This window comes from Phyllobates terribilis, unplaced genomic scaffold, assembly GCF_046119375.1.
Source record: "Phyllobates terribilis strain yellow unplaced genomic scaffold, ASM4611937v1 Scaffold_11__3_contigs__length_659146591, whole genome shotgun sequence".
Lineage (NCBI taxonomy): Eukaryota > Metazoa > Chordata > Amphibia > Anura > Dendrobatidae > Phyllobates > Phyllobates terribilis.
This window is the reverse complement of record NW_027362771.1, coordinates 484,387,054-484,404,155: the sequence shown is the minus strand read 5'-3', so window position 1 is coordinate 484,404,155 and position 17,102 is coordinate 484,387,054. Positions and strand designations below refer to the sequence as shown.

Sequence of the window (17,102 nt, the reverse complement as noted above, 5' to 3'; positions counted from 1 at the left end):
CCGGAATCGAGGGTGAATATATTCAGGTGGCCACACGAAGAGCAGCCCGTCCTGGGTGGTGTTTTGTGCGGAGCGGTCTTCGCCCAGACGGGGTGCTGTGGAGGCAGAGGGCGCTGTGGTGTTTGCGGTGCCCAGGGGCTCCTGGCCTTGCGTCCAGGCCGAAGGTAGTCTGAATACAAAGGGCGCTTTAAAGGCTGCGGCGCCCGGGTCTACCAGGCCTTGCGACCAGACCGGTGGCATGATGGAGGTAGAGGGCGCTGTGAAGACGGCGGCGCCCGGGGGTACTTGGCCTTGCGACCAGGCCGGGGGCGCTTCTTGCTTGGCCGCGCTCTGAGTCGAGGCGCATGACGTAGCAGGGGGCGTGGCCGCGGCTCCTGCCGCTTGAGGCCTAGCTCGGAGCGGTGACGATGCAGCAACGTGAGTGGTGAGTGGGGTCTCGGGCTCTGCGACGGGGAGCTGGGGCAGGCTTGCGACCCTCGGGCACGGGGTGTTGTCGTCCCCATTACCTGCTCCCTTTCCTTCAACTCCCTCCGCGGCGTCGTCTCCGGCCGTCGTCCCTCCTGCACCTTCCTCAGAGGCGGACATGCTCCTTGTCGTGGGTGGCGTGCTTCGCTGGCGGGTTCCAGCCTGCTGGGCCATCTCCTTGCTCCACTCCGCCAGCGCTTCCTGCTTTACCCGAGCCATCTTCCGTGCGAGGCCCTCCAGCGCGGTCTGTGCACGCTCCCGATCTCCGGGGAGCTGCGCCAGAATCTCCAGCAGGCCTTCTGGAGTGGCGGCCTGCAACAGGCTCCTGACCACAGGGTCGGTGCTGCCTGACTCTCCCTCCATCTCCGGGTGTGTTCTCTCTAGACTCCTCCAAGCTGCTCCCATCTTCTCTCTTTTGTTCTCTCTCCGCCCCCATTCAGGGTGGTTCCGGGGCAACTTGGTGATTGTCAGCTCCAGGGGCAGTTCTCTCACACTGATGGACATCTCAATCATTGCAGTCTCTGCTGGTGGGGGCGGTCTCCGCTTTTGGGGCCATTCTTCGACCTGGCCCACGATGGGAGGTGGTCTCTTGCCACCCTCTGGCACGCCCATAATGGCGTCCGCTCTGCCAGGGCGGGAAATCTTCTTAGATGGCGGGAATCGCTTCCCAGTGGCGGGAAACACTGCAGATGGCGGGAAAAGACTGCAGATGACGGGCAAATGGCGGGAACCGATCCGAGATGGCGTCCGATGGCGGGGACCCTCCGGAACCGGCGGGAGACTTCTTTTTGAGGTAAATGCGAACTTTTCTTCAGGCACGCAGTACCCGGTGGTTGCGGGCACGTAATCCTGCCGACTACGCCAAAGTTGACGCACCCCCTGGGCCATGTTCAGGGGATACCAGGAGCCGGATCTGGGTAGGGGTAGTAGTCCTTGTGGCGGTGACCCGGTCCGTGCCCAGGGTGTCAAACTAAGTGGCAGTCTAAGGCAGTAGATGTTAATTTGATCGACTACGCCACCCGTTGAGTGCGGCTTTGAAGCCGCCGCTGCAGAACAGTCCGCTGAGGCCGGTGGTATGGGTGCAGCGATGATGTTATAACCCCCAACGGGAGGGGTATGGCCTCAGGGCAGCAGGTGTGGATGATGGGTGTAGTTATGTTGTAGAAAGGAGAGGCAGAGACGTGAGATGCAGTTTCAGGGGTTTTACTCACAAGTGTTCTCTCAGTCACTCTGGCCTTGAGTGACCACCCGAGCCGTGCTGCGTCCACCAGGTCCTGGACTCGGCTAACCCCCAGGCAGTTCTGGAGCGTGGTCCTGAGCTCCCTTCTCCCTCTCTTTCTCCTGGCCGTTCCCACCAGGAATCCACCTTTGGCCGGCTCCCTCGGGTCTCTTGGTGGTCAAACCTCCTCTGGGTTCCCTGACCCTATGCTTGGTGTGCCTTTCTGGTGGATTTGGTGAGGGTCGTGGCAAATCTTGACCACGACCTCCGGTTCCTGGCTGAGGATAAGTGGCCTCCACCAGTTCGGGTTCCGGTACCCGTGTCCGCCAACCCTTCACCCTTTCTGGTCTGTTTCTGGGTTCTTGGGGTTCCCTCTGTCTTTCTTTCTGGGTCCTTCTTATTCCTCTCTCTGCAGGCCTTGCTCTGGAGCTGGGCCCAGCCGGAGCCACAGCTCCCTGTCAGCCCTCCTGGCTGAGCTCCCCTGCTAAAAAGACCCTGTCCTAAGATGGTGCCCACCTTATATACCTCCCTCTATGTGTGAGCCCAGGTGACTAGCACCCAATGAGCTCCTAGCTTTACCCAGAGTACTCCCCCTATCTGCCCCTACACTACTGGGATGTTCCACCCCCCTCCCACTCCAGCCAGGGACAGACGCTGTCGTACCTGCACATTTACTTGGTGGGAGTACCGTAGTTCTGTCCCCCGGAAATGGGATGTATGTAGTGCATGCAGCCTACTAAGCTCAGTTCCACACTCCATCCTTACCCGGGAGTGGAATACCACACCTCTGGCTTGAGGTGTAATACCCCTGTAGCAGCCGAATCCTCAGGGTGCTACACACACATGGGGAGAGACCTGTCAATCAACTGAAGCAGGGAGAGGAGAAGCAACAGCAGACCACATCGGACTAGTCAGCCGAGACACAGTCTACCGCCGGATTTTCAAAGCATGTGTATTCTGAAATATTCCTGACTGCAAACACAGAGCCAGACTCTGCTTCATGCTGTCTGTGGTTCAGGCAGCATCAATCTGATGACAGGTTACCTTTAACTATGTGGCAGAATTACAACAATATACCAGTTTACACTGTTATATAATGGCATATGAAGCGATAAATTAACTCGTGTACCATGGCACAGAGGCCACTCAGCTGCCCATAAGTACGCTGTGGAAATACTCCACCTTATCCATAGAGCCTACGATGACGATAGTAAATAATTTCCGCACATGACCATCTCCTGTGTTTCTCACCCTGCACCGCTCAGATGCAGATACAGGACATTCTGCTGCCGGTATCTGTGCCTGCGCAGAAGACTACACAGCTGGGCAAGTGATCAGATCATGCAGCTAAATCTTGTGACTGTCATCATCTTGGAAGATATAGAGAAAAATAACCTACTCTTTGACATAAGTGCATCGGATGTCATTATACATCATTGTATGGCATTTCAGAAATCTCGGCAGAAAGTGGACAACAGAATCTGTCAGATCTGATCTGTCTGTTTTATGTCAGTCTGATCTGTTTATTAATTACTTGCGTTCCCCATAAGATCATCTTTTCCTATAATTATGTCATCATATGCGGCAGTTATTCTCCCTGGGCATATATAAATAAATTGATATCAGCAATCCCATTGTCAGTAGGGTGTGTCCATACACAGATTGGACAGAGTCGCGTTGACTACTAACACGCCCCACTTGCATGAGTAATGTGAACACCCAGTTGTCATTTTATTTACCCAGAGGAGTGATGAAGAACAGCACAATGCAAAGTTCCAAGATGACGTAAAAAGGGAGACACACAATATATTCTTATGTAATGGAAAACTGTATGTTCACATATGCACGAAGCTTCAAGCGATAAAGTGCAAGACATAGTAAACTGGTATATTCACTAAGTGTTCCAGAAAGTTCTAACATCAATGTATGGTCCATAGGAATCAGGAGCAAGCAGACAGAGTGCTCGGCTACATGGCCACATGCACTGCTGCCACGTTTCCGGGGACCCCCTTCCTTAAGCCAAGAGTTGCAAGATGGTTAAGAATTGTTATTTTATGGAAAAGAAAGAACAGTATTTACAAAAAGACACGTCAGGAAAACTCAGGATGGTCATCTTTAAAGTACCACTTCAGTGTTTTTTTTTATTTCACTGCTGGAGTGGTTTCACTAATGTAAGTTCCCTGCCCCTAGTCTTATACTTACCACCTGCGGTCTTCATCTGTTATCGGCGCCACTCTGGTCGGTCTTCAGCAGTTTGTGACCTGCTCCAGTGTTTGCTGGATGATCCGGAGGTCACTACTCAATATCAGTCTATGAGAGCCATAACGAGGCCCTTATAGATTTACATTGAGAGCTTGTGACCATAACCTCTGACTTCTGGTCAGTCAGAAGCTGCGATCAAATGATGACATATCGGGACCAGAGTGGTGCGGAAAAGCTGAAGATGGCGGCTGGCAAGTATACTGCTAAGGGCAGGGAACATAGATTAGTAACACCGCTCCATCATTGAAATAAAAAAACAAAACGATGGAGTGGTACATTCAAATAAAAGGAAGAGGAATATCTTTTATTGTGTATGTTATATGGATACAGTGGCATGTAAAAGTTTGGGCACCCCTGGTCAAAATTACTGCTATTGTGAACAGTTAAGCAAGTTAACGATGAAATGATCTCTAAAGGGCTAAAGTTAAAGATGACACATTCCTTGTATTTTAGGCAAAAAATAAAAAATATATTTTCATATTTTACATTTTAAAAATTACAAAGGAAAAATGGGCCAATGCAAAAATTTGGGCACCCTGCATGGTTAGTACCTAGTGGTGCCCCCTTTTGCAATTATCACAGCTTGTAAACTCTTTTTGTAGCCAGACAAGAGTCTTTCAATTCTTGTTTGAGGGATTTTCATCCATTCTTCCTTGGAAAATTCTTCCATTTCTGTCAGATTCCTGGATTGTCTTGCATGCACTGCTATTTTGAGGTCTAGCCACAGATTTTCAATGATGTTCAGATCAGGGGACTGTGAGCAGGGCTGTGGAGTCGGTAAGCCAAACCTCCGACTCCTCAATTTCCATGACACCGATTCCAACTCCGACTCCACGACTCCGACTCCCTCATACATGGCTCATGTTTAAGTGATAAATTTACTGTAGCACAGATTCATATCAGCTAAAAGTCTAGACCCTTAGATCAGGAATAAGACAGACAATTATAGGATATTTCATAACTTTCCCAAATTCTTATGAAAAAAACATTCCCTGCATTGAACTATTGTACCCAATTTATTATATATTTTAGGAGTCTGAGATGGTCCATTTTATACCGACTCCACCAAAATGGGCTCCGACTCCGACTCCACAGCCCTGACTGTGAGGGCCATTGTAAAACCTTCAGCTTGCACCTTTTGAGGTAGTCTATTGTGGATTTTGACGTGTGTTTAGGATCCTTATTAGTGTTGAGTGAGTATGTTCTGTCAGAGTATGCTCGGGCCGAGCTCCGAGTATTTATAGCTGCTTGGTGATATGGTTGAATCGCTCCCGTGTGCATGATTTGCAACTGTTTGACAGCTTTATTACATGTGAGGAATTTGTAAGAAATTGACAGTTTTATTACATGAGAGGAATGTCTAACAGTTGCAAATCATGCACACGGGAGCGATTCAACCATATCACCGAGCAGCTATAAATACTCGGAGCTCGGCCGAGCATACTCGGCGAAAGGGTTAATAGAACATACTCGCTCAACACTAATCCTTATCCATTTGTAGAAGCCATCCTCTTTTCAACTTCAGCTTTTTTTACAGATGGTGTTATGTTTGCATCAATAATAATTTGCTGACATTTAATCAAATCCATTCTTCCCTCTACCCATGAAATGTTTCCCACGCCATTGGCTCGAACACAATCACAAAGCATGATTGATCCACCCTCATGCTTAATGGTTGGCGAGATGTTCTTTTCCTGAAATTCTGTGCCCCTTTTTCTCCACTCATATCTTTGATCATTTGGGTTGTTTAGATGTTCTTTTGCATATTTCTGATGCTGAATTTTATGGTGAGGATGCAGGGGAGGTTTTCTTCTGATGACTCTTCCATGAAGGTCATATTTGTACAGGTGTCTAAGAACAGTAGAACAATGTACCACAAATCCAGAGTCTGCTAAATCTTTCTGAAGGTTTTTTGCAAGGAGTTCTGATTTGCCTCTAGCAATCCTACGAGCACCTCTCACTGAAATTTTACTTGGTCTTACAGACCTTATCTTGACCTCCACTGTTCCTGATAACTGCCATTTCTTAATTGCATATCGAAATGAGAAAAGGGCAACTTGAAAATGCTTCGCTATCTTCTTATAGCCTTCTTCTGCTTTGTGTGCCTCCACCATTTTCCTTTTTAGAGTGCTAGGCAGCTGCTTAGAAGAACCCATGGCAGCTATTTTTTTGGCACAAGGTAAGAGGAGGCTGGGTTTTTATAAAGCTGGGTAATTCGCAGCACCTGGCCTTCCCTAACAATGATAGTGAACAAGCCGTAACCCTAACAGGCTAGTTAGGGTCTGAAACCTGGGTCAAAAGTTATCTGAGCACACAAATCTCCAAGGGTGGCCAAACTTTTGCATCGGCCCATTTTCCTTTTTGTAATTTTTAAAATGAAATAAAATGACTATCTATTTTTTTTGCCTAAAATACAAAGGAAAAGTATCATCTTTAACTTTACGTCTTTTAGAGATCATTTAAGCTTCAACTTGCTTAATTGTTTACAATAACAGTAATTTCGACTAGGGGTGCCCAAACTTTTACATGCCACTATATATCAATTAATAGTGTCACAATGTTTTGTTTTATTATTAATTTACTTAATATTAATATAGCATTTACACTATTTTGTTATGATTACTCTTATTCGAATTTGTATCATTCTGTTTCTATTATGCATTTTGGTATTTGATTTATTTTCTTCATATTGAATTATTGTATTTATAGTCACTTGTGGGGTATTTTCAGATATACTCTGATATTTTTTTGTATTTTGTCTACATGTGGCTCTTCAGGTATTAATGCTGAACTTAGTACTGTTCATGTGTCATTTAACTTGAGGTTCATATTCATAATTGTACAAAGATATCTATTATTGTCTATGTAATTTTACTAATCTCTCTTATGCATGTCTTTATTGCTACACAATACCAATGTGAACAATGAGGACAGAAACTTTTTTTTAAAGGGAATCTGTCTTATTCAAGAGAAATCTTCTTAATATGTAAATAAGCTTTTAAGATCTATGGGATGGACACTGATTTCCTTGAGAACCTGCCTTGAGAGATTATTTTACATGAAAGGGGGCGTTACCAGTGTGAGACATGTAAATCAGGAGAACAGACTGTCAGTCATTACATGCCTTACACTGGTAATGACTCCTTTCATTTACAATAATCTCTGGAGCCAGATTCTTAGGGAGATCTATGTCCCGCCCATGGATCTTATCCACATTTTTTTTTTTTATACAGTGGGTACGGAAAGTATTCAGACCTCTTTAAATTTTCACTCTGTTTCATTGTAGCCATTTGGTAAATTCTAAAAAGTTATTTTTTTTTCTCATCAAAGTACACTTTGCATCCCATCTTGACTGAAAAAAAAAAGCAGAAATCTAGAAATTTTTGCAAATTTATTAAAAAAAACCTCTGAAATATCACATGGTCATAAGTATTCAGACCCTGAAGTTTTTCACACCTGGATTTGGGGATCCTCTGCCATTTTTCCTCACAGATCCTCTCCAGTTCGGTCAGATTGGATGGTGAACGTTGGTGGACAGCCATTTTCAGGTCTCTCCAGAGATGCTCGATTGGGTTTAGGTCAGGGCTCTGGCTGGGCCAGTCAAGAATGGTCACAGAGTTGTTCTGAAGCCACTCCTGTGTTATTTTAGCTGTGTGCTTTGGGTCATTGTCTTGTTGGAAGGTGAACCTTCGGCCAAGTCTGAGGTCCAGAGCACTCTGGAAGAGGTTTTGATACAGGATATCTCTGTACTTGGATGCATTCATGTTTCCTTCAATTGCAACCAGTTGTCCTGTCCCTGCAGCTGAAAAACACCCCCATAGCATGATGCTGCCACCACCATGTTTCACTGTTGGGATTGTATTGGGCAGGTGATGAGAAGTGCCTGCTTTTCTCCACACACACCGCATAGAATTATCACCAAAAAGTTCTATCTTCGTCTCATCAGACCAGAGAATTTTATTTCTCATAGTCTGAGAGTCCATCATATGTTTTTGAGCAAACTCTATGTGGGCTTTCATATGTCTTGCACTGAGGAGAGGCTTCCGTCGGGCCACTCTGCCATAAAGGCCCAACTGGTGGAGGGCTGCAGCGATAGTTGACTTTGTGGAACTTTCTCCCATCTCCCTACTGCATCTCTGGAGCTCAGCCACAGTGATCTTGGGGTTCTTCTTTACCTCTCTCACCAAGGCTCTTCTCCCATGATTGGTCAGTTTGGCTGGACGGCCAGGTTTAGAAGACTTCTGGTGGTCCCAAACTTCTTCCATTTAAGGATTGTGGAGGCCACTGTGCTCTTAGGAACCTTGAATACTGCAGAAATTCTTTTGTAACCTTGGCCAGATCTGTGCCTTGCCACAATTCAGTCTCTGAGCTCCTTGGGCAGTTCCTTTGACCTCATGATTCTCATTTGGTCTGACATGCACTGTGTGCTGTGAGGTCTTATATAGACAGGTGTGTGCCTTCCCAAATCAAGTCCTATCAGTTTAATTAAACACAGCTGGATTCCAATGAAGGAGTAGAACCATCTCAAGGAAGATCACAAGGAAATGGACAGCATGTGACTTAAATATGAGTGTCTGAGCAAAGGTTCTGAATCCTTATGACCATGTGATATTTCAGTTTTTCTTTTTTAATACATTTACAAAAATGTCTACATTTCTGTTTTTTTTCAGTCAAGAGAGGGTGCAGAGTGTACATTAATAAGAAAAAAAATGAACTTTTTAGAATTAACCAAATGGCTGCAATAAAACAAAAAGTGAAAAATTTAAAGGGGTCTGAATACTTTCCATACCCACTGTATATACTTTTTTGTATATGTATGAGCTGTTTTCTCTAGAATAAGACATTGGATCGCAGTTATCAAGGTATCATTTTTATCAGCTGTCTATGACCTGCGTGTCCATATAGATGGCTTAGGGTGGTTGATCCTATTGACAGATTCCCTTTAAGTATTCTGATTCTGTTTCATGTTATCATAACCACTCAGAAGAGATATGAATATCATTCTGGTTTGGATAATAAATCTATTCTAAGTGCAATTCTAAGCGCCATGGTCATTCATAAAAATGTTTGTTTCTTTTTTCTTTTTAGAAACATAACTTACCGAAGTGTCCTCGGAGCAGGAGGCGATGACATTCTCAATGAACGGGTTCCATTTAATTTCCAGTACTGTGCCCTGGTGCCCACACACCTTGGGGTGATTGGGCTGAATACGTCCAGTCTGGGGGAGGCACAGAAGATTTCATAGGTGAGCCCCCACCATGCAGACCTGGGGGAGGAGGACAGACAGATACCTGTCAGTAGCTCCTCCCTCCACCTGCACACAGATTATAAAGTACTGCCTAATATCATCCGATATTTTTTATATTTGTCATCCATTTATAGATTCCCCGCATGTAACCATTACACTATTAGTAGCTATAGACAGTGATGTCATATTCATTAGATGAAAGTTTAATACAGATACATTCACTCACCTGATGAAGTGGAATGACCAGGAATGAGCCCCCTCCTGCACTCTCGGTGACAATTGCTATGAACTTGGCATTGACAGCACAGAAGGGGTTATCGTGCACATTCTTGGTAATGGGGATACATTCATAACAGTTCTCCCGGCTTGCAACTTTGCCGTACACATTTCGGAATTTAGAGCTTCGGTACTGCGGACGCCATGACATCTGCAGGTAAAAATGAGACTCGTGTCAATTTTAATGGATCGCTTTTATCATGGTGTTCTCATAGAACGAGGCAGGCACTTTACACCAATAGGGGCCACAGCAGGAAAAGGTCTGTGATCTTTACAGAAGAGGAAGGCTCATACTTAGAGGAACAGTAAGTAAACTGCAAGTTTTCAGGATTTCTCTTTTAATATAAATGGTAATATGTATTGCATATACTCACTAATCTTATATTGATGACTTATAATAAAGATGTCAAAAATTGTAACCCCTTCCTAACATTGGGCATACTGGTACATCCAATGTTAGGTCTCTGTCTTTGAAGCAGGCTCAGGGGCTGAGCTTGCATCATTGTCAGCAAATGACGGCGGTGTTACACAGACATCATCTGCCTCTAACAGCAGATAGTAGAGCTGAGCTCCACCCGTTGCTGTTGATCCTTTAAATGTCTCTGTCAGTTTCTTGCAGCGACATTTAAAGCGTGTAAAAGGAGGTGTGCTCTGTTCAACATGCCCATTGGTCCCCTCGTGTCCATGGGTTGCTATGGCAGGCAGGGGTCTACTAGAGGCCCCTATGCCTGCATACGGTGCTCCTATGAAGACCAGCCTAGGAAACCATGATTTTCACTATATATTGCAATACTATGGTATTCAAACAAATATTCAAAAGACATATAATGTTAATCCTGGCTACAGACATGTCAGTATCCGTCTCCCCATTACCAGTTTTTAGAGAGTTTATATGCAGTGGATAAACTCTCACAGGACCCTGTGACGTGCAGGGGAAGGGGGAATATGGTAATTTAGCACAGAGGCGGCGATTTAGGGGAATAGTAAGCAGATAGGAGGGATTTGCTTGGCGTTCCCCGGATGCCAAGCCTCAGGAAAACAGACTTTATAAAACCAGATTTCTCAGCAATCAGACCTCTGCTATGGGCCAAACAGGTAAGTATAGATTTACTTTTCTATACCTGTATGTGACGCGCCCCCAGGGCCGTGGGGTACTCGGCAGCCGGGCCTCTATGGATGTCGGTGGGGGATATCACGGTGGCTGGCCCGGTCCGTGACCCAGGGCGGTCAATAAAAAGGGGAATTATATTTATAGGGGATTTGTAAAGTGTTCGTGACGCCACCTGTGGAATGCGGCCAAAGGGAGCCGCTGCTGCGGAGCAGTCCTCTGGAGCTGGTGTTACAGCAGCAGGGATGGTGTGGCTCTCCACAGGTAGAGCTAGCTCCAGGGCAGTGGAGGATGCGTAAGTTGCGCTGGGCGTTGTAGTGCCGGGAGGCAAGAAGACGCAGATGAATGAATGTACGGTGCAGTCATCCGAGTTTTTACTCACACTTCTTATGACAGTTCCACTGGTGCACTGTACGGGTGCCAGCCTCCCACGTCGTACTGCGTTCACCAGGCAGGGGTTCAGCACTTCCTCAGGCAGATTAGGAGCACCTGACAGAACCCCACTTTCTTGTGTTCCTAGCTAGACCGTCTTCACGCTGGGTCTTCTCCCTCCTGCCCTGCGCTTCCCCACTCTCAATCCCGCTCGGGTGCCCTGAGGTCCCTCCTGTCTTGCTGGAGTTCCCAGACCTGCTTGACCCTCACGGAGATTAGAATAAGGCTGCGGAAACTGGTCTATGAAAGCCAGAAGCCTCCGGTTTTTCCAGCCGAGACTTGGAGTTACACGACTGGTCCAGGGGCTGGTCCCCTTCTTGCGGCCTATGATCCCTCTGTCTTCTGACAGATTCGGGGCTATCCCGCACTCGCCGTACCCCCTAGGATCCCTTCTTTAGATCGGAGCCTACTCCCCTGCTCCCCACCTGGGCCTCTGTGACTGGGCCCTACTTGTGGAGCAGAGCTTCAAAAGAGACTCTGCTCCCTGACTGACTTCTCTCACTCCTCTTACTGACTGATGTGCCACCCTAAGATGGCCTCCCTTTTTATATCTCACTCTATAGTGCTCCCCTAAACTGCTTCCTCCACCCACACCCACTACTGGTTCCCCCTACCTTTGGGTTCACCCCACTCCAGCCAGGGACAGGGCTCAGCAGGAAAAACACATTGCATCTTGGCCCTTCCAGCCAGCCTGGAGCAGTGTAGTGTTGGATGCAGGTGTTGGGGTTCCGGGCAGCACTCCCTCCTTACTTGAGAGAAGGAGATACCACACCTCTGGGTGTAGTGCAGTACCTCTGTGGCGACTGAACCCTCAGGGGCGCCACATATGGCCATAGTAAAGGTCTGATATTGCCCAGGAAGGGTGACACATTTCCTTTAAGAATCATAGAATGTTAGAGTTGGAAGGCACCTCCAGGGTCATCGTGTCCAACCCTCTGCTCAATGCAGGATTCACTAAACCATCTCAGACAGATGTCTGTTCAGCCTGTGTTTGAAGACTTCCATTGAAGGAGAACTCACCACCTCTCGTGGCAGCCTGTTCCACTCATTGATCAGTTATTGACTCAGTTATCTGCTCGTGTGTCATACGTACTTGCAAGAAGATAACAATGGTGATTGAAATCTCTGATCACCACTGATATCCAAAAATAAAAAGGACTCTGCAGAACATTTTGGTTCTGCTTGTAGATTTCTACATCAAATTGAGAAAGCATTTTTATTTTGAATCTATTTATGAAAGCCGTTACCTTATTTAAAGTGTTTGTCATCTATAATTAATTTGATTATTCTAAACATGACACCACTTTCTTCCACACACTTGATCTAAGTAATGCAGCAAATCACAGTCAATTTGCGACCAAACAATTGGGTCTCTTACTGCATTCGGTTTTATTTCTCCCATACTGGAAGTAAGATGAAATCTCCCTCAGGGTGCCTTATAGAACATTTAGTAAGATATTCTGATCCATAAATTAGTGGACAGTACACAATGGATCGATCAATTATTACCATAGAGGCTCATGCACATGACCGATTTTCTCAGAAAGCACCTACGATATTCTATGGGGCTGTGCACATGTCCGATTTTCATGGACAGACTAGAGAAGGTGAAGAAACTTATTTCTTTTCCTCTATATGTCTGAAAAAAACTAAATGCCATTCTGATCAGTCTCTGATCAGAATAATTGGATCGTATTTCTCGGATGTGGAGAAAATAGTCATGTGAACCTACCCAAAGACGCCCAGTTTAGAGAGAAAAGGTGTTAAAGAAAATTTCCGTAAAATGCGGAGGGATAAAGAAAAGATTTCTGGGTATAAAGCTGACAGTACACAAATAAAAATTGCAGATTTGTACAGTCATCTTATATGTGGACCACCCAACAATGGTTGGGGAAAAGAAGAATTAGGCATGTTTGATTTCAAGATGTCTTATCCCTGCCAGAAGATGTCAAGATGTCCTGCCAAAATGTAAATTACTGAAAGAAGTTTCTGGAAGTGGCTTATTCCCCACTTCTAATTCAAATAATTACGCACTTGAGTTGGGCGCACATGTTCAAGGCAGGGTCAAGGAGTTTGCTGTCAAAAGCTCTTGTGTTTATATGACTGGTTTTAGATATCCCACTGCTACACAAAGGAAACTTTAGGCATGGTATTAAAGGCCCCCACACGTTAAAAACCTGTTGGCTGGATGTATTTTCAAAAGACAGGGTGGTATGAGCTGTTGCCAGACCCCTATGAATAACTAAAGGGTCCGATGTTCAATTTTAACTTCCTGACCCTTATCTCCCCTAACATGACCTGTCAGGAGAGAGACGGGAGGCCCTCACACACATTAGACTGTCAGCCAATCCCGCTGATATTGGTGGGTATAGCCAACTTTAGTCTATTGTATACGTGTCAAACTCCGGCCTGTGGGCCAAATCTGATCTGGCCCGCAGGGTGGTTATATTTGGCCCGCGACACCAGAACCGCCACCCTTATGTGGGGTCATTATTCTGTATGGAGGACTATGTGGGGCCCATTATTCTGTATGGAGGACTTTGTGGGGACCATTATTCTGTATGGAGGACTATGTTTGGCCCATTATTCTGTATGGAGGACTATGTTTGGACCATTATGCTGTATGGAGGACTATGTGGGGCCCATTATTCTGTATGGAGGACTATGTGGGGCCCATTATTCTGTATGGAGGACTATGTGGGGACCACTACACAGTATGGAGGACTATGTGGGGACCACTACACTGTATGGAGGACTATGTGGGGACCACTACACTGTATGGAGGACTATGTGGGGGCCCATTATACTGTATGGAGGACTATGTGGGGACCACTACACTGTATGGGGGACTATGTGGGGACCACTACACTGTATGGAGGACTATGTGGGGACCACTACACTGTATGGAGGACTATGTGGGGACCACTACACTGTATGGGGGACTGTGTGGGGACCACTACACTGTATGGGGGACTGTGTGGGGACCACTACACTGTATGGGGGACTATGTGGGGACCACTACACTGTATGGAGGACTATGTGGGGACCACTACACTGTATGGAGGACTATGTTGGGGCCCATTATTCTGTGTGGAGGACTATGTGGGGGCCCATTATTCTGTGTGGAGGACTATGTGGGGGCCCATTATTCTGTGGGGAGGACTATCTGGGGGCCCATTATTCTGTATTAAGGACTATGTGTGGCCCATTATACTGTATACGGGTTGGCCTGTGACTTTTTCCACTTTTTAATTTTGGCCCTCTGTGTGTTTAAGTTTGACCTCCCTGGTCTAATGGGTATGGGGGTATGAGGTTGTGTTGTGGAACATTTAGGCCATTAGTCACTTTTTTCCAATTTGTTGTATTTATATCACTTTTTTGGGGGGCTAACAAGCTAGTATTCTTTTGTGGAAGTAGAATATTTTCCCTCTTTCATTTTACGATTTGTGGGCATATAGATTGTGGAGTTCAATTTCCTTGGTTGTTGCTATAAATGTACATTATATGTGCTGGTGTAATCTAAATATATGACTCCATATTACAGGGTGATGTATGATATTCAAGCATGTGGCTCAAGGTCAGCTTAGTCCTGACCCTGAGTGCCCTAAATGAAAGCTTGGTCTGTATCCCAGGCATGTTCAAGAATTCACTGTGCCGCAGGGTAAGGGGTGACAAAAGCTTCACTGTCTATTGCCCCTTGCCCTCCTGTTACTCCCCATCCTACAATTTTCCTTACAATGAATAGTCCTCTCTTTGCAGCATCTCCCACTGACACAAAACATTAACCATTTCCCGTTTGACATTCTGCTGTAAGATGACCCTGTACCAAAAATACTACAACCATTACAATTTACAGACCACTCTATATTTAGGCAATACTTCTCCACTCCATGTAATACACCATTCTTCAGTCCAGCTGCTGGACTAGCCTTCCTGTTACCGATGTGCAAACACAATGATCTGCACAGCAGGATGAAAGATCCCCCACAGATAGTAAGACCCCGCCTTATGCTATCTCACATTTTTGTCATATATTACATTTTATCACATCATGGGAAAATAACCAAAACAGCAGTCATTGAAGGTGCGATTTCCTTTTTTTTTGCTGAAATATTGTGAGTCCTGAATACACATTGGAAATTCTACATCCCTAAGTGTCGCTACATTTACACCTTACCCTTCTGAGCTTGCTCTGTGCTCAGTAGCATCATGCCTGCTTGCTTCACGGTTTCTTTCTAATCCATACTATTGGACTAAAATCTGGCTACACCACACCCCAGGTGCGGCACAGGGCTGTTCAATGTCTACTCATAGAAAATTAGTCTTCTGGGTAAAATTTCATAAGTGTCATTGGATGCATGAATTTCTAAGTTAAAGTGTCAAGTTCTGGTGAGGGACAGAAGCGCACGCAGAATAGGGCAATACAGTACGGTGACAGAAAAGAGAAAATGATGGTAGTGTGCAGGCACCACACCTATAAAAGCATAGAAAGCCGCTGCTGCCCATGACTGGAGGAGGGTTCTTCCAGATGGATAATAGCAAAAATGGAAACTGGCACATTTAGGAGGGCTGCACTGCAGGAATGAAGATTTGGAATCTTCATTCCCACATTTGGAATCCCAAGGCTCTTCATTCCCGCTGCGCAGCCCACCTAACCGTGCCATGTGATCGCAGCTGCAGCAGCTGGTGGCTGCGGCTAACAGTGTGCCCGCTATTAAAGAAAATGAATATTCACTGCTCCACACGCCCATAACCCCTCCCACCTCTCAGCTCCGGCTTCAGAGCATAGAGGTGGTAGGGACTATGGGCGTGGGGAGTATTGAATATTCATTCTCTGTAATAGCAGGCACATGTGATCGTCCAGCCACCGGCTCCTGCCTCCTGTGACCCGCTGCTTCCTGCCCATCCACAGCTGTACTATAATAAGACTATAAGATAAGGTACATCTGGACTATAAGATGCACCCTCGCTCCAATTTCCTCCAAAATTTTGGCAGAAAAAAGTGCGTCTTATAGTCTGAAAAATACGGTATAGTATTTTTAAGTTTTTCTGTTCCGAACATCTGCTCTCTGATAATGTTATGAATTCAAAGAGTTATCCCACGAACATTTTCAACATAATCAAAAGATCTTTGAATAATAATAAGTTCCACAATTGGATGTGTTAAAAAAATGTTGCTGTCCTGAGATAATCTAATAAATGTACTGTGTAATGGCTGTTTCTGACCATGCAGGAACATGATCTGATCATACCACAGCTTCTGGGCAGGGGAGGAAGCAAAAGAGAATACAGACAGGACAGCAGAGGATCACAGCTGATTCTTTCTGTGAGGTAAAACATGTTTATGAACAGGCAGTGAAATGTTTTACCTCACAGAAAAAAAAATCAGATGGCGAAAACATGTTACCTCAGTAAGCAGCAGCTGTGAGCCTCTGCTGTTTCCTCACTTTATCATATGTGACGCTGCTTCTTCCCTAGGCCAGGAGCTGTGGTGTGTGCCAAACATGAACTAGAGCAGCTCTGCATGGTCGAACACAGCCGTTACACAGTACATAGAGTACACAACAAGGGCACATTTGTAAGATTATCTCTGCTCAGGAACATTTTTTTTAACACATCCAATTGTGGAACTTATTTTTATTCCAGAATCTATTCATTAAAATGTACTTTGTTCTTGAGACAATCCGTTTCAGTGCCAATAGTACTAATAGCAGTAGAAGTCAGCGAATATAAAGCAACACATGGGACACCACAATATTAACTGACTGTATTTCGACCTAATTCACTTAATATTTTAAGGTGATGTAAATGAAATGTAAGTTTTACCTGTTGTAAAAAGGCTGGGTCACTATTGGGGTCATCGGGCCCTTTTGGCATATTTGGTGTAATTGACTCAATTCCTTTCCCAGGTTTTAGCTCTCACTCTTCTCAATTATTTTCAGATCTATTGGATGCGGTGGTGCCTGTCATGTGATGGGGCATCATCACTGATTGAACTACATTTTACTGCTTTTATGATGAAACAGAAACACTGAATTCCCAATGCAAATGTGAAGTTAGTTCTACTGCTGATCTTCAGCGGGAAGAATTCA

General features: G+C 45.4%; 1 protein-coding gene across 2 annotated transcripts in view; it reads right to left on the bottom strand.

The window, feature by feature from the left end:
- Window positions 1-17,102, bottom strand: part of CORO2B (coronin 2B) — an 89,921-nt gene that overhangs the window by 15,625 nt on the left and 57,194 nt on the right. For both annotated transcript variants that reach the window (XM_073653476.1, XM_073653477.1), the window contains 2 exons: window positions 9,421-9,621; window positions 9,048-9,164 (listed from right to left, as the gene is read on the bottom strand). In XM_073653476.1, coding sequence (XP_073509577.1) covers window positions 9,048-9,164; window positions 9,421-9,621 — 318 coding nt within the window. The remainder of the gene's footprint in view (window positions 1-9,047; window positions 9,165-9,420; window positions 9,622-17,102) is intronic.